The sequence below is a fragment of the Aspergillus welwitschiae genome (genome assembly GCF_003344945.1).
Source record: "Aspergillus welwitschiae strain CBS 139.54b unplaced genomic scaffold BDQ94scaffold_10, whole genome shotgun sequence".
Lineage (NCBI taxonomy): Eukaryota > Fungi > Ascomycota > Eurotiomycetes > Eurotiales > Aspergillaceae > Aspergillus > Aspergillus welwitschiae.
The window spans coordinates 489,943-512,662 of NW_020798704.1; the positions used below are offsets into that span (position 1 = coordinate 489,943).

The 22,720-nt window shown below is 52.4% G+C and overlaps 9 protein-coding genes across 9 annotated transcripts; 5 read left to right on the forward strand and 4 right to left on the reverse strand.

Moving 5' to 3' along the window:
- Positions 1-1,956: 1,956 nt before the first annotated feature.
- Positions 1,957-4,179, reverse strand: met2 (homoserine O-acetyltransferase). The gene is made up of 3 exons (XM_026765595.1): positions 3,998-4,179; positions 3,544-3,934; positions 1,957-3,486 (listed from the first exon to the last, which is right to left on the reverse strand). The coding sequence occupies exons 1-3, from the start codon at positions 4,029-4,031 to the stop codon at positions 2,451-2,453; spliced, it is 1,461 nt and encodes a 486-aa protein (XP_026628175.1). The 5' UTR covers positions 4,032-4,179; the 3' UTR covers positions 1,957-2,450.
- A 758-nt stretch (positions 4,180-4,937) lies between these two features.
- BDQ94DRAFT_177290 (zinc-binding alcohol dehydrogenase family protein) lies at positions 4,938-5,978 on the reverse strand (the record flags this gene model as incomplete). Its single annotated transcript, XM_026772872.1, has 1 exon — positions 4,938-5,978. Exon 1 carries the CDS (start codon positions 5,970-5,972, stop codon positions 4,938-4,940), a length of 1,035 nt encoding a protein of 344 aa, XP_026628176.1. The 5' UTR covers positions 5,973-5,978.
- A 323-nt stretch (positions 5,979-6,301) lies between these two features.
- On the forward strand, positions 6,302-8,483 carry BDQ94DRAFT_177292 (Zn(II)2Cys6 transcription factor domain-containing protein; the record flags this gene model as incomplete). The annotated part of the gene is made up of 4 exons (XM_026772873.1): positions 6,302-6,435; positions 6,532-7,170; positions 7,216-7,434; positions 7,496-8,483. The coding sequence occupies 4 exons, from the start codon at positions 6,302-6,304 to the stop codon at positions 8,481-8,483; spliced, it is 1,980 nt and encodes a 659-aa protein (XP_026628177.1).
- A 76-nt stretch (positions 8,484-8,559) lies between these two features.
- On the reverse strand, positions 8,560-10,411 carry BDQ94DRAFT_140311 (NAD(P)/FAD-dependent oxidoreductase). Its single transcript, XM_026765596.1, has 4 exons — positions 10,020-10,411; positions 9,660-9,949; positions 8,993-9,581; positions 8,560-8,912 (listed from the first exon to the last, which is right to left on the reverse strand). The coding sequence occupies exons 1-4, from the start codon at positions 10,285-10,287 to the stop codon at positions 8,665-8,667; spliced, it is 1,395 nt and encodes a 464-aa protein (XP_026628178.1). The 5' UTR covers positions 10,288-10,411; the 3' UTR covers positions 8,560-8,664.
- Positions 10,412-11,344: 933 nt separating this feature from the next.
- On the forward strand, positions 11,345-13,890 carry BDQ94DRAFT_140312 (SAP domain protein). Its single transcript, XM_026765597.1, has one exon. The coding sequence runs from the start codon at positions 11,505-11,507 to the stop codon at positions 13,467-13,469; it is 1,965 nt and encodes a 654-aa protein (XP_026628179.1). The 5' UTR covers positions 11,345-11,504; the 3' UTR covers positions 13,470-13,890.
- A 117-nt stretch (positions 13,891-14,007) lies between these two features.
- On the forward strand, positions 14,008-16,928 carry BDQ94DRAFT_140313 (OSTA/TMEM184 family protein). The gene is made up of 6 exons (XM_026765598.1): positions 14,008-14,623; positions 14,704-14,854; positions 14,924-15,221; positions 15,279-15,404; positions 15,452-15,601; positions 15,656-16,928. Exons 1-6 carry the CDS (start codon positions 14,581-14,583, stop codon positions 16,517-16,519), a joined length of 1,632 nt encoding a protein of 543 aa, XP_026628180.1. The 5' UTR covers positions 14,008-14,580; the 3' UTR covers positions 16,520-16,928.
- A 303-nt stretch (positions 16,929-17,231) lies between these two features.
- On the reverse strand, positions 17,232-18,649 carry BDQ94DRAFT_140314 (COP9 signalosome complex subunit 6). The gene is made up of 3 exons (XM_026765599.1): positions 18,346-18,649; positions 17,813-18,283; positions 17,232-17,745 (listed from the first exon to the last, which is right to left on the reverse strand). The coding sequence occupies exons 1-3, from the start codon at positions 18,614-18,616 to the stop codon at positions 17,324-17,326; spliced, it is 1,164 nt and encodes a 387-aa protein (XP_026628181.1). The 5' UTR covers positions 18,617-18,649; the 3' UTR covers positions 17,232-17,323.
- A 172-nt stretch (positions 18,650-18,821) lies between these two features.
- Positions 18,822-20,911, forward strand: BDQ94DRAFT_140315 (uncharacterized protein). The gene has a single exon (XM_026765600.1). It carries the CDS (start codon positions 18,850-18,852, stop codon positions 20,797-20,799), a length of 1,950 nt encoding a protein of 649 aa, XP_026628182.1. The 5' UTR covers positions 18,822-18,849; the 3' UTR covers positions 20,800-20,911.
- A 209-nt stretch (positions 20,912-21,120) lies between these two features.
- BDQ94DRAFT_140316 (DNA-directed RNA polymerase III subunit C31) lies at positions 21,121-22,364 on the forward strand. Its single transcript, XM_026765601.1, has 3 exons — positions 21,121-21,343; positions 21,544-21,790; positions 21,857-22,364. The coding sequence occupies exons 1-3, from the start codon at positions 21,236-21,238 to the stop codon at positions 22,255-22,257; spliced, it is 756 nt and encodes a 251-aa protein (XP_026628183.1). The 5' UTR covers positions 21,121-21,235; the 3' UTR covers positions 22,258-22,364.
- Positions 22,365-22,720: the final 356 nt, after the last annotated feature.

Genomic DNA, 22,720 nt, shown 5'->3' on the forward strand with positions numbered 1-22,720 from the left:
GCTGATGTTTGCAAATATGACGAAACAAGAGGCGTTCGGTCCGGAAAGGGATCAGCTAGATAGACTGCAGGAAAGACTGTGGCGACGCCAGCCAATGTAGAAGGACGCAATGGTGCGTCGACAAACGACTCGTGATATGGAGAGTAGCGACACAAAGGAAAACAAATCCGGTCGCTGGGCTACCAGTCCCAGGGAAATGGACCAAAACCGGCGATACTCAAGATCAGCCCAGTCCAATTCCTGAGCCAAAGAATCGCTCGAAGAGGCAGGTTCTGTCCAGGAACTGGTGGGATGGAATGTGGGGAGCGATTCGAGGAATGCTGTCGAGATCAAGGAAAGGAGGGGTGAGGACCGATTGAAGGTCAGGGGAAGAAAAGCCACCGGAAATTATGAGAGACGAGAGGTAACAAGATGACTCAGGAGCAATGGACCAGTCCATCTGCTAGGTATACCACCTCTAATAATCAATCGCAAGGAGTAAATAGAATGCAACCGCGGCGCTGGGGACACCGGCTGTCTCAACGAGGGACCAAAGAATGAAATATCAGAGACTGGAAGGCCAGTGAGCAAAAGCAAACGAGCGTGGTTGGTGCGATGAGGCCGTCGGCCAGGGAAGAGAAAGCAGGAAAAGAGGAGACCCTGCAGAAAAGCAAGCCTTTGTCACACGGCATCACGGGGCTGCTGCAGGCCTGAAAACCTCGCCGTCTGATTGCCTCGTAGTGGCCCCGGACTTAATCTTGCAGTGCACTATTGTCGATGATGCAGCCAGTCCGGCTGCCATTCGCTAGGGGTGAAACCGGCCAAGGAGGGGTAGCAAAGTAGGCCATGCAGCGGTCGATGCGTATGAGATGATGATGTCCGCGCTTTTCCACTTCTAATGGTAGCTAGTGCTGATCAGAGCGTCACAGAGAAGTTGCGGGTTGTTCTCCCATCAGACTCGCTATCGGACAAACCAAGTCATCCCCCAATGCGAGGATATGAGTCTCACACGAATCAACTGGGTGTGACAGCATGGGTGTTGCACCAAACGGAACGCTTCCCTTGTCCAACGGTTTCGCAAGGGGGCCGTTGGGGTTGGAAGAAGGGATGAATCAAGGGGCTGGACAAACTTTTCGTGGAATGACCGATCGGGTAGCAAGAATGAGATCCATCACTTATAGGCAATCCTAGTGGGACTGCAGTAACTTCTGATAGGCGGTTCGCCGCTGCCTTTCCTGCTGGGAAGAGTTGATCGAACGCCCTACTGTGTACTTAAGTTGCCATCACCGTCATGCGGCCGGCATGCGGAAACGCTGTCGGACCCTGAATATGATCGATATTGTGACACAAGACGAATTCAGTATCCCGGACTCAAGTATATCCATATTGACCCATTCGCCCGAAACTCAAGTCCCAGAGGCTCTGTGACATCTCCGCAATGCCGAAGCAGCATGGTACGGAGTACAGCAAGCGTCTCCGTGATGCATTATGGGAAGGTTGAAGCACCATTCCAGCCGAGCGAGTGGAAGTCAAAATGATACATCACATCCTAACCCGACTCAACCCGTCCATGCCAACCTAATAACCAGCTTCAAAGTTCGCACGCAGCATCCCCATCTGCACTCCGCATTTCGCTTCAATTTCTGCAAGCAGCCCAGCTCTGTCTTGTACTTAATCCCCGAAAGCCTATCCAAGGCGTTCTCACAACGCCAACCACGTCATATTCCCTGGTGGTTCTTCCATAATGACCTCAGGAGGGCTTTCAGGCACCGAACTGGTAAGGCCCAACGGCGGGTATCATATGCGGAGCAGAGCTGCAGCTGGCCTAGGTTCCTGGTGCAACGATGGTTGCTGGGCGGATTGGGAATCGAACTAGATGGAAAAGGCTGGACTGGTTGATGGAGAATATTGAGAGGATGATGGTGTGATGGTAATTCCGTGTAGTAGGATGAGGTGAATGAATGATTTTGAAGTTGAGTCTGCAGAGTTCGTGCGGGATGTCTGGTTACATGAGTCCTTAATTACAAGGCCACACCGCCAGGCTCCTAATGTAGTGGATACCGGTGCTCTGAGGAAGAGATGACAAAACAAATCTATTTACCATAACGAATCTATGTACGATCGAACACTTTTCTTATCAAGGTCGCCCACCACCCTCGGTGTCTTGACGTGTGCAAAGACACTCGGTGAGGGCTTATCTGATGGAGAGCAGTTGGATGCTTCTTTTACAGCCTTACCTGTGTAGAGGAAACGAGAGAGGCAGTTGGATGCTCATCTCTCTGACTGGCTAAGATAATAAATCACAAGACCGCACCGCTACTTCCCCAAGGCGCCTGAGCCTGGCGGGGTCCGAAGCCGCCGGCGCGTCCTCTCTGGCCGAGAGAAAGGCCGGGACATGCCCACGCGGTACATCAGGCAGAATAAAAGGCTGCAACTAATGCGCCACATCTAATAGGACTCTGAGGGTCAGTTTACCACGCGGTGATATCTTCCACTTCCGCTTCGCCGAACGTGCTGCTCTTGGTTAGCTTGTTGACTCCGTCCACAGCCTGGACTCCTTCGGCAGGTGCCTTGGACATGATGTCCGGCAGGACCTCGCGGAAGAACTCGAGGATGTAACGGTTGACCTGTTCGAACTGGAGGAGGAAGGCGTCGTGACCTTCGGGACTCTCAATCCGCTTCAGGCGGGAGTCCGGAATGCCGGCAGCGATCTCCTTCTGTTCGTCGAAAGTGAACAGTCCATCAGATTCGATACCTAGAACCAGAGCAGGCTGCTGAATTTGAGACAGGGCTTCACGAACGGGGTTCTCCGCGGAAGGACTGGCCCGGTGTCGGGACACATCGTGCGTGTCAAGCTTGCGGGTGATGGCGATGTAGCAATTGGCATCAAAACGCTTCACGAATTTCTCGCCCTGGTACCGAAGGTACGACTGCGCCGAGAAATAGGTGGGGAGCCGCTTCTGGGAACCGTTGGTCTCGATGGTCTTGCTGAAGGTCTTGGCACCAGAGAATTGAGGATCTTGAAACTGGACTTCAGAATGTTGGGCGTCGGACTGCGGCCCGGGCGAGCTGCGTCCACTCTTGTGTCCGTCGTTGTGGATAGCCCAGTGCTCGTTAGGGGGGGTAGGCGATCTTTCTTGGCCATTGATGGTCTGCCGCTTGGAGGGATCGGGCACGTTTCTGCCAAATCGAGACTCGAAAGAGTTGCGGCTGCGGTAGGTGAGGAGGGCAGACATGCGCGCCGCACCCAATCCGGTGGCCGGAGGATCGTCAAACGGGTAGTAGCCATCCTCATACTTCGGGTCACTGTAGATGCTCTGCCGTTGGGCTTCACCCCAGCTGATACACCAAGCCGAATGACGAGGAGAGGTGGCGATAGGAACGATTGCACGAACATAGTCCTTGCCAAAGTAGGCGTACTCGAGAGTAAGCATACCACCCATGGAGCCACCCACCACGGCTGCAATTTGACGGATGCCCATGTCATCCAGCACCATCTTGTGAATCCTATGCGTTGTTAGCACGCCGTTACACCACAAAGAAAACAAGAGAATGAGAACTCACTTTACATCGTCACGGACGGTAGTAAGAGGGAACTCAGGACCGTACAAGCCCTTGGACGGGTCGCCGTCCTTGTAGGTCACGGCACTGGCACTTCCGTACGGACTACCCAGACTGTTCAAGCAGACGACGAAAAACCGCGAGGTATCGAAAGCTTGACCGGGGCCACCAAGCAGGGGACCCCACCAGTCCGCGACATCCGCACTACCACTGAGAGCATGACAGATCACCAATGCATTGTCACGTTCGGGGGAGAGTTGACCCCTCGTCGTGTAGGCCACAGGAACGTTGTGCAAGGTAACACCAGACTCAAGGGTGAAGGAAGGGATGGTAACGATCGTTTGATCGGTGATGAGAGCCGAATAAGGGTTTTCGGGTTGGGAGTCAGCCCTCTCTACGGGATTTAGTAGCTGTTCACATTTAAAAGGCGGGGGAGGGGAAGAGGGGGGAAACTGACGGAATTGCCCGGGGGCGGTGGCTTGAGCGACCATGCTGGATGGGCGCGTCTGGTTAACGGACGTACGGATTCAGAACAAGTAGCAAGAACGAAGTTAAAGTAATGGGAGAAGGAGAGATCAAGATGAAGCAAGTAGAGACACACAAATGAATAGGAGGGAAAGTTAAAAGGAAGAAAAGACGGGAAACGCAAGATGATGGCGATCTCTGGTCCCCCGGGGAGTTTTCCGGCCTTGACTCATACGCCATCACGGGCCAATCACATGTCTCACATTGATCCTGAGGCAAGATTGAGTCTACGGAATTAGGTTCCACCGAGGATCCGCCCCCGGTCCCGCTTCCCGGCTTTTCTCTGCCTCTCCGATCCCGGGCTCTCCAAGCATCGTCATGTATACCACCAATTGAATAAGTGGTCTGCAACAACGGTTCCAGCACGTTCCAGCTGAGGAAGTTATGAGATGACAGTGTGTCTGCATTAGGTATCCGGTTCGGTATCGTTTTAGCGAATACGAAGTCTACCGTTTCATCGAAGCTTCAATTTATTTGGTCTAGGCCCCTTCGCTTGCTATCGGGCCGAGTAAGTATATCGAAAACAACTAAAAAACTATATAATGGACATGACGTTTCTCAGACTTGTCACTTGTTTCCGCAGCGATATAACTTTTGTCGATGCAATGTCTAGGTAACTGAACCAGCAACGCTCTAACACCTCGATTCCAACGATATCCGGACAAAAAGAAATTAGTCATGTATATGATTGTTCAAGCCTCGAAGATAAAAGATCATGTCATCTCCAAACGTCTCACAATAGAGAGATACTACTATCAAATTACAAATAAGCTTGGATAGAAAAGAAACAACACATTGACAATGTCTGAAAGCCGCTAAATTACAAGATAACCTTTAATCACAAATCTAATCCGTCATCATCGCTCACCCACCTACAGCGAAACAACCAACTTCTTTGCCGAAACGCCCTTCTTCAAAACATTCAACGCCTCCTGCACCGACTCCAATCCCTCACTCACCACCTCAACCTTCGGCGCACTAACAAAGCTCCCCTCCTTTAACGCCGCAGGCAAGAAATCCACAAAGATAGCAGGTCCAACCTCATTCTCAGCCAAGTCACCACCAAAGACGAACTTCGACTCGACCCCATCCGCCAACGGTCCAGACGGCGGACTCACCAACGCAACAAACTTCCTCCCCTCGACCCTCGCCACAATCTCACCACACTTTTCAGGAGACCCCGTTCCAATAGCCAATGCACCAGCACTACACTTCCCCGCAAATGTAGCAATGATATCCTCAACCACCGTCTCGGACTTATAGTCGAAGACGTGACTCGCACCCAGAGACTTGACAAAGTCGTAATTCCGCGGCGAAGCAGTCGTAATCACTTCATACCCCGCTGCCACGGCAAGCTGAATAGCGTTGCTGCCGACGCTGGATGATCCGCTCCAGATGAGGACGGTCTGGCCTGTTGATGGGGCCTGAGGGGCTATGGGATGTTGCAGCGCGAGGTAGTCTTTCTGGAAGAGGCCACATGCGGCGGTTGAGATGCCAAGAGGGATTCCGGCCGCGTCGGCGTAGGATAGATTGGATGGAATGGGCGATGTCATATGTGCTTTGAGCACAACGTAGGTCTGGAAAGCACCTTGGCAGGAACGGGTGCTTTTGAGCTCACCGGTTAGGCCAAGGACACGGTCTCCGGGCTTGAATCGGGAGGAGATTGTGCCTGGTCCGACTTCAACTACTTCCCCTGCAACGTCGCTGCCCAGGATGGCGGGATAGGGGGTCCAGGCGAAGAGGGCAGAGCCAAGGTCTTGACGGGCGTAGTCGACAAGGTTCAGACCGATGCTGTGGTTCTTGATTACGAGTTCGTTTTCACCGGGATGGGTGTAGGGTGCTGTGTCGATTTCCAATGGGTAGGCCTTTTCGGACTTCAGCCAGGCGGCGGTGTTGGTTGGGGCCATTGTGATGAGTCAATTGTGACCAAGGACTTAGTTAATATTAAGGTATCTTGTGTAATAGTAGAGAATACTTGTGGAGATGCTATAATGCACCGTCAGTTGTTCCTGACCAGCGATATATATACTACCCTCGCCAAGTTGAAGTTCAACGGCATCTCGGATTAGGGCACGGTGATAAGGCCGTAATATCCGATGGCGAATCCTTCGGTGCTTACACCCCGACGGGGTTTGCGATTCTTAAATCCTACGGCATTGCCGCTCAAATCTGACGGAATCCCGACCCCTCTTTGCTTCTCTTGTGTCATGATTTATGCTCAAATCCGCTTGTCGCCATGGATCAGTCCCCCACCGATCAGTCCCCCACCGAGTATGATCTCGCCCCGGCCCCATACGGCCGCGCCTGCATGAATTGCTCGCAGTCTAAATGCAAATGCATCCTGCCCAAAGGGGGCGGGCGATGCCAGAGGTCTGTCTTACGATATGATATATGTTGAGACATTTGAGTCACCCCTGCTGCTTGGTGGCCGTTTACACCAGTACGGTCTTCTGACAGTAATGGCAGGTGCCAGCGGCTGAATAAAGAATGTCGGCCATCGGCGTTCCATCGACGGCAGAATGCACGCAAGCCCTCGAAGACAGGGCGATTGGAGAAGAAGCTGGATGATTTGGTGACTCTGCTTCGCGCGCAAGCGCCTTCCCATGCCCATGCGGGGGATTATGCAGAGTTGATTGATGAGCTGCGACGAGAGCCAGATGAAGACCCTCATCACCACCCACCACCGCCACGCTCGCAGATCAAGGTTACCCGGACAGTCTCGACGGCGGAGAGATCCATCGACTGTGGGTTCCTTAATCACTTTGCTCAGGTCGGAGCGAGTACCTCCTCCCGGGATGAGTCGAATAATGCAGCAAGTGCAGCAGAGCCGAGCTGGTCGCAGGCTGAAGAGTATCTGAGCATGTTTGTCACTCAAAAGCTACCATATCTGCCATTCGTGTATTTTCCGCCAGGAACAACAGCACAGCACCTTCGCAGTGACCGTCCGTTCCTCTGGCTTTGCATCATGGCAGTAACGGCAAAGAGCCCGAGTCAGCGACGCACGCTCTGCGATAGAATCCGCGATACTGTAGCACAACGCATGGTTCTAGACTGCTACGGTCGCGACCTCGACTTCCTCCTCGGTCTCATGGTATACATTGCCTGGTACGATCACCCTTCCCCCTTGATAACATATACTGACAGCCACAGGTCCAACCAGCAAATCTTCAAGAAGCTCAATATGACCATATACAGCCAGTTCGCCACAGCCGTAGTCTTCGACCTTATGCTCAACCAGGCCCCTGGCGGAGACAAACCATCACTACTGTGTATACTCCAAACCCATCCAGACGAGGATCCCTCCCCATCACGAGCCCGAACAATGGATGAGAGACGCGCCGTGCTGGGCTGTTTTCTCTTAACCTCCAGGTACTCCATCCACCTCCCATCCCATCTACCAAGTATAATCCCACTCCTAACCCAATCCCAGTATATCCCTCTTCCTGGAAAAAAGCGAACCTCTTCGCTGGACTCCCCACATGGACGAATGCCTACACCACATAAGCGAACACCCCGAATGTCTCAACGACGAGATCCTCGCCCAACAAGTGCACTTCCAACTCATCAACGAGAGAATCAACACCACCGCCACAACCACAACCGACTTCTACCACACTAGCCTCCTATCCCCCTCCCCATTCAGACCCCCATTATCAATCTACAACCAGGCGATAGACACCCACCTCCAACAAACCCAAAGCAAACTCACCCCCCACTCCCAACGCTACCGAATCCTCCACCTCCACCACTCCAACACGCACCTCACGATCCACGAATCCGCCCTTTTAAAACCATTCCCTAACCCCTCTACCACACAACCCCCCAATCCTCCCCTAACAATCAATCATCACCTCCACCACCTCGAATCCCTCCACGCCTGCCTCTCCGCCGTGAACGCCTGGATATCCTCCTTCCTCGCCATCCCACCAGCCGAGTACGCAGGCTTCCCCTTCCCCATCTTCTCGCAGCTCGTGCGACACCTGGCGGCGTTGTATCGGTTGTCTACACTTGACGATCCGAGCTGGGATCGGGGGTTTGTGCGCCGCACCATCGATCTGATGAGTGTGATGGATCGGTTGATTGGAAACCTGGGACAGGCGGCGGCGTTGGCGAGACTCGAAGCGCAGGGCGAGGATGAGGATGAAGATGTGTTTTTTTATTCGATTGGGAAGTATGAGTCTGTTAGGTTGAAATGGGGAGGTGTTTTTGGGGGCAGTGCCCCTGGGAATGGGAATGGGGTTAATGGGGGAGTGGTGGAGAGACAGGGGGTGCAGGATGGGGTTGGGGGAAGTACTGGGTTGGGTCTGGGTCTGGGTCAAGCTCAGGGACATGCACAGGCACAGGCACAGGAGATGGGGGGTTGGGGGGCGGGTTATGATGATTGGTTGTCGGAGTTTTTGAATTCGATGGTGCATTGATCATTGATCAATAAGTAGTATGATCTTTGGGTTACTTGATGGGGGTATGCTGTGGGTTTGGGATCAGTTTATGAGTATGCTTCTCTCAGATATTATATGATAGATAGTATAGTATATCTACTATGCAAGCATCTTTCAATAATACACCAACAACAACACATCTACTGTAGTATCGGGCTTGCTATGCAAAAATATCTCCCCCCTCCGGTCCATTCCTCGCCTTCTCCATCCTCTCCACACTCGTCTTAAACAACCTTGGCATCCCCGTCTCCTCGAACTTCTTCCCCGACTGGATCATCTCCGCCAGTCCCTTAGCGGACAGCAGAATCACCGGCATTCCATGTCCATTAAACCCAGCACAGACATACTGCCCGGGTTTATTGGGAACTTCACCGATGTGCGGATGCGAGTCGGATGAGTAGCCCATAACTATCATCAAATCAGTACGAGCCATTCCCCAATCTAAATAGAAGATACAAAGGAGACTGAAAAAGAATAGTAATACTCACCACCCGTCCAAATCTCCTTCACATACGCCCCACTATCCTCCCACCCCCTAAACGTCCGCTGCATATACCCATCATAGTAACTCTTTGCAGACTCAATCAACGTCGTGTCATCCACAACACCATACCACTCCTCCCGCTTGTCTTTGAATGTCGCTTGCGCACCACCCACAATAATACTGCCATCCGGTCTGGAAATTAAATAGCTGCCCCCGCCGACAACGTCAGATCCGTACCCGATTGCATACGAGTAGGGGAGGAACGGCGCGGGTTTCTTGCCCTCTCCCTCGGGGACTGTAATATGGCAGCATATTCCCTTGCAGGGAATAATATTGGCCGAGTACTCGGGGAGTAAGCCGGCCGTGTAGGCGTTCGTCGCGTAGACGATCTTGCGGGCGCGGAGAGAGCCGCGGAGAGTGGAGATTATGTTGATGTTGTCTTCTGAGGTGATGGATGTCACAGGGGTGTAAGTTTGGACGTTCAATTGTGGGGATTTTATGATTTTGCTCAGTAGGCCGAGGATGAATTTGTAGGGCCAGAGAGTGCCCGATGTGTAGGAGATGCAGGCTTTGGCGTTATGGGCGCCTGATATCTGTGCCTTCATTAGTATTCTCTTCTTTATCGTCGTCTGGGAGATGTAAATGTATAATGAAAGAGGATATTTACTCACCACCTCCGCATCCCTTTTCCCCGTATAATGCAAATCCTCGGCCAGCTTGACCCCCCTCGCCTGCAACATCTCATACGCAAGCTTGGCTTTCTCCGCCGACTCTTCATCCAAATACACATTCATATTCCGGGTAATGTTCAAATCGCAATCGATATTCTCCTCGCGAAGAAGATCTTTTAACGCCTGGATATGCGCGTATTCAAATTCCGCGATCTCCAGACCCGCTTCTAGTCCGGAGCGCTCGATGTAGGTTGGGATGTGGCCGTAGATATCCGGGCGGAGGTGGCCGCCTTCACTTTCACGGTTAACATGGTGTTCTAACTAAAATATGGCACGTTCAGACATGAACAGGGAATATACCATTTCGACCTGTCGCGCCCGAGCAAATCTGTCTCGCTTCGAGGAGCGTAATACTGGTAGACTTGTCCCCCTGCTCAGAGAGCTGCTTGAGGAGATAGTAAGCTAGTGTGACGCCTGAGTAGCCGCCGCCGATGATTACGATGTCGCTTTGCGGGGGCAGGTCGGGGGTGCTCCGGATGTCGTCGAGCGGGTCGAGTTGGGTGCGCCAGAAGGGAGTGATGGGGTTGTCTGGGGGGAGCATGGTGTTGGTTGCTGTGTTGGAGCCCATGGTGATGTGTTTACAGTGGTATTCGAATAAGATGTGTGAGTCTGAGAGATGTTTACTACAATCATGTTCAGTCGGCTCTCACCGCAATATATACATGAGTCGATCGCCCAACGTTTTAGCCGTTTATCCCGCCCCAACATAGATGGGGTCGATAGGTGGATAACGGCCTAGCCCCGATCTTATCTGCTTTATCTTCGGAGTCCGGCTTGGGATCCAATAGTTGGGGTGACTATCGGCCGTTGTCGGAGTTGTGTGGAGGTGTAGTTTGAAAAGCGTGAGCTCTAATTAATAGTATGTGGTTCTATGTGGGCGATAGTCTTCTAGAAGGCGGGATATAATCGGGAGAAGTTTTACGAATACCAACTGCTGGACATGGTTCTGGAAGAGCGGGCTGAGAACCATGTCTATTACGCCAAGCTGGCCACTAAGAAGCTCTCCCCTGTTAAATGCCCGTCTATCATAAGGCTTGCCTTGTATCAGCCACCCACGTCTTATCAGGCGTCACTTTCGATGAAACCTCATTATCATGATGCACTCCGGCTTATCAATTCCATCATCTGCAGAATGGACGAATGCGGGGGCTGTTGATAATCTGATAAACTACACCTGGCCTGAGCTTAAGCCTTACGGAACTCTCCCATTGATTTCATTCTATGAATAGTACTACTACTACTACTAGGTATCATGTCAGAGTAAGATGTAAATATATTCACTTTCCCGGTAGTATTGCAACAACTGTAACTTACCACTGGTAGTAGCTAGTATTGTGTGGGAGATTCCGGCTAAGAAGACAGATTGGGCCGCAATCAAATATAGTACGAGTTGATACATCAATAACACCTGGCAAATACTTAAAGGACAATGTGTTGCTCTTAGCTCTGCTGAGTACAAAGAAGCATCTTCAGCTGGAGCTCCCCAATCGGGTAATTTTCTTCAAGTGGAGCCTTACTCAGCCAAACCGGATCAGGCAAGTCACCATACCGGAAATAGCTACGCACCCAGTGACCACCGCCCTCATCCAGCCTAGCGCGCGACATCATTTCGATCGGTCGCAGCTCAAAGACTCACTTCCCATGCCCGACCACCGCAGGGGCATCGCATCGCATCTCAACACCTCCCAGCAATGATTACGCCCGTTTGAACTCATCCGAACGAAAGAACTATCGCCGATATTCTCTACATGCTCGAGTCTACCACGCCGTGCGCTTTCCGCTACAATGACCGACTATTCTAAATGGAAGGTGACCGATCTTAAAGCCGAGCTGAAGCGGCGCGGCATCGCGCAGACCGGTCTCCGCGTGAAACAACAGATTATTGACCGATTGGTGGAGGAAGATGCTCGCGATGAGAAGGATGCTGTTGCAAACGGAGAGCCGGCCGCCGAACAGGATGTTGCGCCGCAGGAAGCGCAGCCCGTTGACGCGGAACAGCCTGTGCCAGAGCCAGAGCCAGCCGCGGATGCGCCAGCTCAACCCGAGGCTACTGAGTCTGAGGTGATTAACAAACAGACAGAGGAGCCGGCACAGGAACAGGAACAACAACAGGCACAAGCGGAGGAACAGGGTGACGCGGCTCCTGAGTCAAAGCCTCAGCCGGTTACTGACGAAGCGCCTGCCGAACAAGCTGCTAAGCAAGGACAGCAACAGGAACAGCCACAGCAACCGGTCCAGGAATCACCGAAACCAGAGGAACCAGCTCAACCCACCGATACTACTACTGTTGACCAACCCGCCGATACTTCCATCCCGCAAGACCAGACCGAGAATGACACCGCTGCAGCACCGGTAGAGCAGGCTCCTGGAGAAGCAGCACCGGAACAGTCTGAGGACATGGAGCCAAAACCTGCAGAACCAGCCGCATCTGGTGAGACCGCTGCGCCGCCCGCGGCAGTCCCCTCGGAGATGAACACCGGGTTGTCGACACCCCTGCCTACAGAAGAAATGCTGGAGGACAGACGCAAGAGGAAGCGTCGCAGTCAGAGTCCTGTGCCAACACCGGAAGCGCTTGCAAGTAAAAAGGCCAAAGCCCTAGATGAGACACCCCGTGTCGTCTTGCCAGAGGACCGGGCTGCGGTGGACAAAGAACACGAGTCACGGCCGGACGAAGCTCTTTCCGGTCCGCAAGGAACCCCTGAAGAACGCGCGGGGCGCGAGGCCGCGCAGGAGGAAGCCCCGCCTGTGCAAGATGAAACATCCAAGAAAGGCGCCCCCCTGAAACATGACGTTCGCTTCAAGGGGCTCTTTGCTGCCAAGGAGACGGAACAGACTCGCCCCGTCTCCCCTCCACCGGCGGATGCGGTTATGGAAGATGCCGACGTCGAGCCTGCTGTGCATGCTGCCACAGCAGCTCTCTATGTCGGCGGACTGATGCGTCCTCTCCAGCCGGTCGCACTCAAGAACCACCTTGTCAGTCTCGCGTCCCCTCCGGATGCCTCACCCAACCCGGATGTGGTCGTAGACTTTTACCTGGACCCCATCAAGACACATTGCTTTGCTAGCTTTAGGTCTGTCTCGGCAGCGTCGCGCGTCCGCACCGCCCTCCATGGTACAGTATGGCCCAACGAACGCAACCGCAAGACTCTATTCGTGGACTTTATTCCCGAAGACAAGTTGTCCCTCTGGATTGAGAAGGAAGAAGGATCGCGACAGCGTGGTGGCCCTCCGGCGCGCTGGGAAGTGCGATATGAGCCAACTGATGATGGGGTAGAGGCTGTTCTCGAGGAGGTTGATCCCCGAAGCGCTTCATCTCAGCATATGCGTGCACCTGACGCCTCAGGATTCTCTCGTCCGCCGCCTACCGGGCCACGGGCGGAACTGGGCGCTCCTCGACGTCCCAGTGGCCCAGTCACGGCAGACTCGAGTTCACGACCTGGGCAAGGATTCAAGCCACTGGATGAACTTTTCATGTCTACTACTACGAAGCCAAAGCTCTACTACCTACCGGTTCCTCGGGAAGTGGCCGACCGGCGTTTGGATCGGTTTGACGACTTGCTACGGAAGGGAGAGTTTCCCCGACGAGGAGGGGACGAGCGCCGTCGCATCACCTTCGAGGATGAAGATTTCTTCGTCGATAATGGACCGGACTTTGGTGGTGGGCGCAACCGACGAGGCCGAGGCCGCGGTGGTCGCGGACGTGGAGGATTCGGAGATTCGTGGAGAGACGACCGACGTAGTCGGTATTGAAATGAACAGATATACCCCTGATGATATACTATGGGACTGCCACGGTTTGGGATTAGGTGCTTTGTGTAATTGCAATTTCCTGTACAGTAGGCGAATGCCAAGATGGCGCGGGGGACGAGCAAAAAAAGAATAAAAAAAAATATGATCTACGGACAAGAAGTGATTTTATTTGAGCCAAGATGGCGAGGTGTATACTAGGTTGGGTAAGTGTTCCGGGAGACGAATCAACGAATACCATCAGGATTTATTTTTATTCGGGGAGTCTCTGTTGGCGTGGATGTGTTTTAGGTGGATAAGTTGGAACATCAGAATCATGCAGTCAGAACCGCTCACTACTTTCACTTGTTTAAAATTGCGGTGGCGCAGCGACCCTCCGCCATTGCGATGCGCGGCAGATGCACCGAAGGTGATTGATTGGCACAGGAACAGTCCTCTGTAGTAACAAGAATCCATCGTAAGAACCGCATCTGACTTAAGAATAAATGTGGCTGCCTTGCCGGTTCGGCCTCATTCTCCTCCTACCAAGACTTTTTCTCTGGCATTACTCCACGATCTATTGTTTTGGATAACAAAGGACCAAGAAACCCGACCGGTCCTTCACGGTTACACCTTATATGATTATTTGTTCCTAATTCCGATTTCCATGCCTGACGTGCAACGACGACGTACCTCCCGACTTGCTCCACTTCATTAACCCAACTGCACTAATTAGTCTCCGTCATTCCAACTCTCTCTCATCCGCCAGTCGCTTGCAAATCCCGCCTGGTTGTCTTCCCTGCCAGCGCATCCCGAAGCATCGCCAGGGCAATCGGTCCGTATTGACTTCGCAGGATCACTTTCGCCAGTGACCCGACCGGCCTCCCGAGTCGAAAAAGAGGCACAACAACGTGACAAAAGCTTAAACTTGGGTGGCTCCCAGGGGTTCATGGGGGGCCAAGCCCGGCTGTGCGGATAAGATATCTTAAGAAAAGCGACGGGCTGGCGTCCATCACGACGATCCTCTTTCTTCTCCCTCTTCTCGCTTTCGCAACCCGTCTCTTTTCCTTTCCTTTCCTTCCTTGCACCCCCAAAGGCTGTTCATCCTTGCAGTCTCCTCTCCCTACCTGCAAGAATGGGCTGGCCAGTGTGCAATTCGACTGTGGAAGACGAAACCAGTAGGCAAACCCCCCTCTGCGCCTTGTTGATTGCGACTCGGTTTTGTGTCATTGAATTGGGCTGACGCGGACTTTGACAGTCACGGAGGTTGACCTCTGGGATGGCGGCATCACCTTCCACCAACTCTGCCTGATCATGGGTGGGGCTTTTGGTCTCATGGCTATACTTGTTTCCTTCTACCTGATTGGAATGCACGCTACACATTACAGCAAAAAGATAGAGCAACGGCAGTATGATTTCTCCTCACTCACTGGCACTTAGTCTCTTGCTGATAGCTGACTTTCGCTTCCCTTCACTAGTATCATTCGAATCCTGCTTATGGTCCCCGTTTATTCCGTCGTCGCATGGCTCGGTACCTACTTCTACAAGAACGATGTCTACTATGATTTGATCGGCAACTGTTATGAAGCGTTTGCGATTTCGGCTTTCTTCTCTCTTATGTGCGCATACATTGCGCCCGACTTGCATAGCCAGAAAGAATACTTCCGTGGAGTCGAACCCAAACCGTGGGTCTGGCCGATCCCGTGGCTTCAGAAGTGTACGGGTGGAGAGAAGGGCATTTGGAGGACACCGCGCAGTGGTCTGACATGGTTCAACGTGAGTGCCGACAAGCCAGGATTTGCGCGATACAAGTTGTGCTAACATGGGCGCTAGGTCATCTGGGTGGGCGTTTTTCAATACTGCCTCCTCCGAGTCTTGATGACTATCATCGCGGTCGTCACGCAAAAGTTTAACCTGTACTGCGAGGAATCCCTCAACCCGGCGTTTTCGCATATCTGGGTATGTGCTGTGCGACTCTGTTATGGAACTCTGCTAACATGCAATAGGTTCTCCTCATTGAATGTATTGCAGTCTCCATCGCCATGTACTGTCTGATCCAGTTCTACATTCAGATCAAAGACGACATCAGCCAGTATCAGCCATTCTTGAAGATTTTGTCAATCAAGTTGGTCATTTTCCTGTCCTTCTGGCAATCGGTAAGCGCAGCATTTTGCCCGCATGTCCATTCCAGTCGTCTAACCCATTTCTAGACTTTGATCTCCTTCCTCACCTCAGCCGGAGCGATCAAAACCACCTCTAAAATACAGAGTCCCGATCTCAAAGTTGGACTGCCGAACCTACTCATCAATATTGAGATGGCCTTCTTTGCCGTCCTTCACCTGTGGGCATTTTCCTGGAAACAGTATTCGCTCAAGAACCAGCCGTCCGAGATCACCGACTTCTACGGCAACGGCAAAGGCAGCTATGAGGGCGGTCCCTTCGGCGTTAAAGGCATACTCGACGCCTTGAACCCAATGGACCTCATCAGAGCGATTGGTCGCAGTTTCCGCTGGCTCTTCGTCGGCCGGAAGAGACGCACGATGGATCCCAGCTACCACCAAACCGCAAATGACGCCTTCAACATGAACGCTACCGAGAGCGGTATCGATTCCCACGGCACCGAATACGGCGGCGCAGGCGTAATGATGGCCGGTGGACGCTACAGTCCCCCCGGCGAAGAAGGACAGGTCCTCTTGTCGCACGCTCAGCCAAGCCCCGGGGGTCCCCCGCCTCCGATCGACGACGAAACGGACCCGAACCGCTTCTACAACCATAACCGACTCAGCGCAGCCTCCCTCCTGGAGCCAACAGCCACGCATACTGCCCGGCCGTACTCCCCTTACGAGGAGGACGCATACAACCCCTACCTCGTGAACTCCCACCTGGAACAGGACCACTACCACGAGCCCGTCCACGCCAATCCACCTTATCCAGACCACCCTTCCGACATCAACAATCCCTACCACCCCACCACAACGCTGCAAGAACAGCCTCCCATTCCTCTCCCGGAATCCTACCAACCCCCTCCCCCGAACTACGACAGTGACCACCAGCAACAACAACAACGAAGGTAAAGCGACGAGATTTGATTTCGACGAGCAACAAAAGAAACTCCGTTAACTGCGGAGTATGATGACCCATTTAAGTCTTCATGCATGTTCTTTCACTTTCTTGCGCGTTCCTCATCCTCCCTACTGGGTAAGAATTGAGAGCGCCACGGCTTGCTATCTAGCTAGCCGTGTTTATCTTTGTCTCTTGGCGTTGGCTTACTTTTATTCCCTGCCTGTCTGTTCTATGCATCTGTCGTATAATACCCTCTGAATTTCTGGGCTGCCTTTCTTGTGTTTGATTTATTCTAGCTATATGATATCACGGTATGAAGATTGAGGTTTTGATGAGACCGGATTGACTTACTTACCTGGGAGACTTTTCTCTTGGTTGAGGGAGGTTGTTTATATATGATATCACTCCCCCTCGTCTTCCTTTTTTTTTTTTTTTTTTTTTTTTTTTTTTTTTTTTTTTTTTTTTTTTTTTTTTTTTTTTTTTTTTTTTTGTTTTCTTTCTTCATCATACTTTCTTGCTATATTTCTGTCTTTTTTGCGAAGATAGAGATTACATATTAGATACTTTCGTTGTACAATATTATATTTACATTAGAGATATATATACCTTTGCGGCTGTGATTTGATTGACATTGACTGCATTATAGTGGTAATAGTAATAAGTTATATATGTTTACGATCTCGGTAGTGGTACAAGTCTACATATACATACTTGTAAGTATAGCAGTCAGGGTATGATCATGCATTCATGGTTCGTTAAGACTCCTATCAGCTACTAATGTTGATTAACTCCATCTCACACCACATACCTCACTCCTATCCATGACTCACCCCATCCCCAGTCGAAAAAGGTTCAGTGAACCGATTCTGCCAAGATAATTGTTGCGTTTTCCGCGACATCATCGTCCGTCTGACACTGTTCATCAGCGCAGTTCGTTTCCCGAGCTCGCGCATCGCGCTGATGCTCTGGCCGAGTTGTCCTAATAGGGAGACGAGGTGGACGTCGTTGCTCTGGGCGATGGCTTCGGCTGTGAAGGCGCTTTGTTCATCAGGGGTGAGGAGGGAGAGGTGCGAGAGGAGGGCGTTGATGTTGCGGAGGATGGGGTGGGAGAGGGTTGTTGTTGAGTTGGGGGTTTCTGGGTCGGAGGTGGAGATGCTCGCGACGTAGGATTTGATGAGGGAGATACGGGATTCGAGGGTCTTGATGGCGTTGAGGCGGGTGGTGAGGCTGGCGATTACTGTGTGGGGTAGTTTTGGTTAGTGATGGACTTTTGGTTTTAGGTATGGGGGTGGTGGGGTGCTTACGTTCTTCTTCCTCGGGGGAGAGCACTTCTGACTGATCCTTGCTGGGTTCTTTGCCGGCTGATTGTTTTGTGAGAGAGGCCGTGCCTTGTGTGTCTGCGGCGGCGTTTCTGGCTGTCCTTGCTACTGTGTCGACGCCAATCATCTCGGCTTCCCCCGTTTCGACGGAGTAGGGCAGTTCTCGGAAGCGAATCGTTAGGGATTGTTCCTCTCCATCAACCTGCATTGTCTTGCTGTTCTCTGTCGCATTTTCGCCCTCGTATACGCTTTCGTAGATTGTCACGGGGAGCTTGCCGCCGTTGGAGGATGCGTCTTGTACCAGGGACGGGTGGAACGCGAGGAACACGGCGGACTCGTTGTGGTTGTGGAGAATCTGGCGATGGATTGGGAGGTGGACGGTGTTGGGGCCGGACGGGGGAGCAGTTGACCACCAGCCGACAAGGTCAAGGGCAGGAGCTTTGTGTACATCTTTGACTTGGAGGGGGTCAGCGCCCAGATGCATGTAGATGGTTGAGATACAGGTGGACGGGACTTACATTGCTTGACTCTCTCTACGAACCAGTCCTGCGGAATCTGCAGATCTCCATTGGGGCCCTCGTTCACAATACACTCAAAGACGTGTTCCAAGGTGATTTCGCGTCCGTTCTGCTGGCCTAGAAGCGCTCCCACTATAGGTCCTTGCTGAGAGCGGGCGGCATGGCGGGTGATGTGGTCTGAGATGGTCAGGAGGATCAGAGGGTGGAGCTGGATATGGAGGCCGGAGTCGGAGTTCTTCGGAGATAAGAGGGATTCCGGCTGATCAGACATGATGAACAATATGTCCTTGAAGGAGGAGATGGTATACCGAAGTGAAATGATAGGAGGAAGCAGTGATGGTCTGGAACTTATCGTCGGGGAGACTGGCGGAGATGTCATCGGTGTTTGTCCCGTTTGCAACCAGCTTTCCCCGCCGCCGAGGATAAGAAAGCCGTTCCTGACTTGCCTTCGTCGTCTCTCACTTCCCCACGGATCGCATCATCGTGGATCTGTCTGGAATCAACATGGCTGTCCCATCTACTTACGATGAGGTCCGCCAGCACCTGGAACAGGTGCAGCGCGAGCCCTCCACTCCTCTGGATACAACTCTCCTAGACAAGTTGAAGCTCGAGCTTACCGAGAACGTCGATCGCAGAGTCCCCGCCACCCTTTTGATCCAGATATCGCAGCTTCTCCCCGTCCTGCAGGAGGACCCGACTCCTCTTACCGCCCTTGGAGTCAAGGCTACTACGTATCTCAGCTTCGCTGACCTTCACTCCGTCGATCCTCCGATCAATTTCATTGCCGGTTTCAAGGCCCCATCGGAACCCATCAACCTATTGGCTCTGTCATTGCTGCGCAAAGCAGGTCATGTCGCTAGTGATGCTGCCATCGTTGCCGGCGATCCGGAATTGGTCTCGTCTCTGGTGGAGCTGTGGCTTTCGACCTCTTCCACAGCGGTAGCACAGGCGGCATTTGACACAATTTGGGAGCTGTTGGAGGTTGACTCGGCCAGTCCGCTCGAGAATAGTGGGCATGAGGGAGAGGAGGCCACCGGTGGACAAGGGCTCGTTTGGAGGCGAATTTTCACGGACAAGGATGTTTATGGACTGCTATTTTCCCTCTGCAGTCTCAAGGAGAATGGATCCGGAAGTCTGTCCAAGCGCGACAAGACTGTAGCCCAGGGACGGTTGATGGGACTGCTTGTGAAGGCGGGTCGACTGCATTGGGATATTATTTCGAAGCCACAAGTGCCAGAAGTTGAGAGGAAATACCAGAGCAATGGCCTTCTCCATTTCGCTGCCTGCCATATGGTCGACAAGGATGATGTGCTCATGCATATGACTTTGATTAACTTCTTTCATGATCTCCTGGAAATTGATGCGCCTGGTCTCATCGCGCGGACCATTGTGCAGTCAGCGTCCACCTTCTCCTCTCCCGCCCTGGATTTCCTTATTTCGCATAAAATCCACAGTACGCTATTGGAGTATTACTTGGATGAGTCAAAGCTGGACGCGGTGGACCTGGCTTACCTGTGCGGACCTATCATGACTTACGTTGCGCAGTATGCTGAGCTGTATCCCAACCACTTCCTGCAAAACCCACAGTATCTGCTGGACCGGATACTATCTCGCATTGCTGCTTCGGTGGCGGTTTCATCTTCCCAATGGGCGCATGGTCCAGTTCCTAGCGGGCAGTTGAACGTACTCTCCTGTCTGCCCCGAGTGTTGCTCGTGGAAGCCAGCAAGCAGGGATTGAACCCTGTACTGGCCTTGCCAACCAGTCCTCCCAACAAAGAGGCTTTGGACGTGCTGGCTAAGATCCTCCATGGCCCAGTTAAGCAAGACCTTACAGACTCGATGGAGTTGAATGCATCTGGCCAGATGCCGACAGACTGGCACAAAGAGGCTGCGGCCGCCCGCGCGCTGTACTTCATGTACACCAATCATCATGCTAACTTCTGGACTGATGTCGTTGCGACGGCGGATATTCTCGCTATGAAGGATGTCTCGTTGGCATCGATATCGCTCATGAAATCCCTCATCACTGCAAACTGGCAGATCTTGACGGGCGAAGTCACCTCGTCTGTTCCTGGGACTTCCCGGTACCAGCTTCCCACCGAACAAGCTTTGGAGAGTTTGTCTCCGGCTACACAAGGTGTTCTTCCATCATCGGGTGCATGGGCAGCGCTTACGCCTCCAGCCCTGACTATTCTCTTGCCATATCTGTTCAAGCCTCCTCGCTCATATGCCGAATTTGTTGGGGGCGGAGCAGGTGATTCCCAGCATGCAGTCTGGAAAGTGGCGACGGCGAAGCACGAGGTCTTGGTGGCGCTGTATGACTGTCTCAAGGAGAACGGTGGACAAATGGAAGGATTCGAGGATATCATGCGTACTCTCCGGCAACGGGTGAACGAGGGGCCATGGGGGCCTGTATCCCAGACTACAAACCAGGTTGCCACTATTGGCCTATAAGGCTAGCGCTGCGGACATGCCCACCTCACTGGACGATTTACGATTATGCCATTAGATACCTGTACTTTTCATCCTTCAGACGTTCAGCAATGAGCAAATAATTTTAACATCAGTAATAAATCCTACATACTAGGTAGTAGTACTATTTAGTAGAATAACTTATCACCATACGCCCTCTGATTGGCCCATCCCAGCCATCCCAGGGTTCCCGCCCCGGTACCCTAATTACCCAATTCGCGCAGATCTCCGCAGGCGGTGAGCCAAATGCAAGCTCGGCCGGAACTTTTTTCTCAGCCATTGGATCATGGCGCTGTGAACGCCCGCCAGCGCTTCGGCCTTTTCCTTCCTGGACATTAACAATCTGGCCCCAACGGAGCCATCCTCAACCTATTGACAAAAAGGGGCACATTTGCAGTGAATATTATCACCGCCCGGCATGTCCCGATTCGGCGCAAAGAAAGGCAGAAAGCTCCCCGGAGCCGAATTCACTTGGGAGGCAGATCCCAGCGGAGAACCTGATACGGCGCCGACGCCTTTGTTCCCGGTATGTTTTGGGCTGATGTGATGTGATGTGATATATTTGCTTCTTTGTCCGTTTGCTTTTGTGACACGGTATTTTCTTCGTTGCTGTTGCGTCTACCAGCGTCGTTTACATCACCCTGTTGCTATAGCATTCTGGCTTGCTGTTACTTCTTCTACAATAAGAGAAAGGGATAGGTTCTAATCATGCCTCTCTACAACCAGAAATACACCGTCCCCCGCGCCAGACCTCTCACTTCGCAGGAACAATTGCAGGTGGATTTCTATCGTACTCTCCGGGAACGGTTCCACGATGGCCCGTATTACTCGATTCTGGAGGGGGCGGGGTCGACGATGAAGAAGGATAGCGCGGCGCGGGTGAACTTCGATCCGTTTCATGGCATGCCTAGTTATTCGGGCAAGTATCAGAAGAAGAAGAGGGCGTTGCCGAAGTTACAGGGGAGACAGTATGGTGAGTTTGTCCATTATTCCTTCATAAATGATATAGAGAGATGTGCTAATGGGATTGTCTCTGTAGTGATGAAATTCTTCCCTCGCGAATTGTGGCAGACAATTCAGCCGACGTTCAAGCCCGATGCCGCGATGGATGGGTACGTGCCGCAGGTGGCACGGGCCGGAGTGAAGCGGGGATTCGAGGACGATGATGAAGAGGAAGATGAGGATGCGGCGAAGCGGGCGAAGGCTGGTGGTGAGGAGGGTGAGGGGGGTGAGGATGATGACGACGGGGACGGGGATATCCTGGATCCGGAGGAGGAGCAAGAAGGGGAGGAGGAGATCGAAGATGATGACTTTGAGGATGATGACGATGAGATGGGCGGGGATTATAACGCTGAGCAGTACTTTGATGGTGGTGATGATGAGTATGGGGATGATGGGTTCGGAGATGGTGGTGGTGGCGGGGAGGAGGATACTTATTAGATCGAGCTGGATTCTTGAGATACCCTTTGTTCAAAACTATTATTCTTTATCGGTTGATCTTATCAATCTAGCGATTACTTTGGTTTTTCTCCTGAGGTTGATTGGGTAAATTCACGCCATTGCCGGAGTATCTGACGGTATAATTGTCTATCTAACATTGAAGTCGCACAATAGCACATACACCAAGTCTTCTCCTCCTCATAACTACCTTAATACACTACAATCCCATCTCCAACACCAGCAATGCATACACATCCCTCTCTATCTATCCTCCAATATGCCTACCTTATCCTCTCCGATCCTCGGGATGACGTCATCCCGCTATTCGCGCCAACTGGACGATCGGATCGAACCCCTCAAGCCAAACGAGGGGAAGGAAAAAAAGAGACCCGCGAACGATAAGCCCACCCTATCCATTGGAGAACAGCACCACCACACCACACTACTACCAGGGAGAAATAGG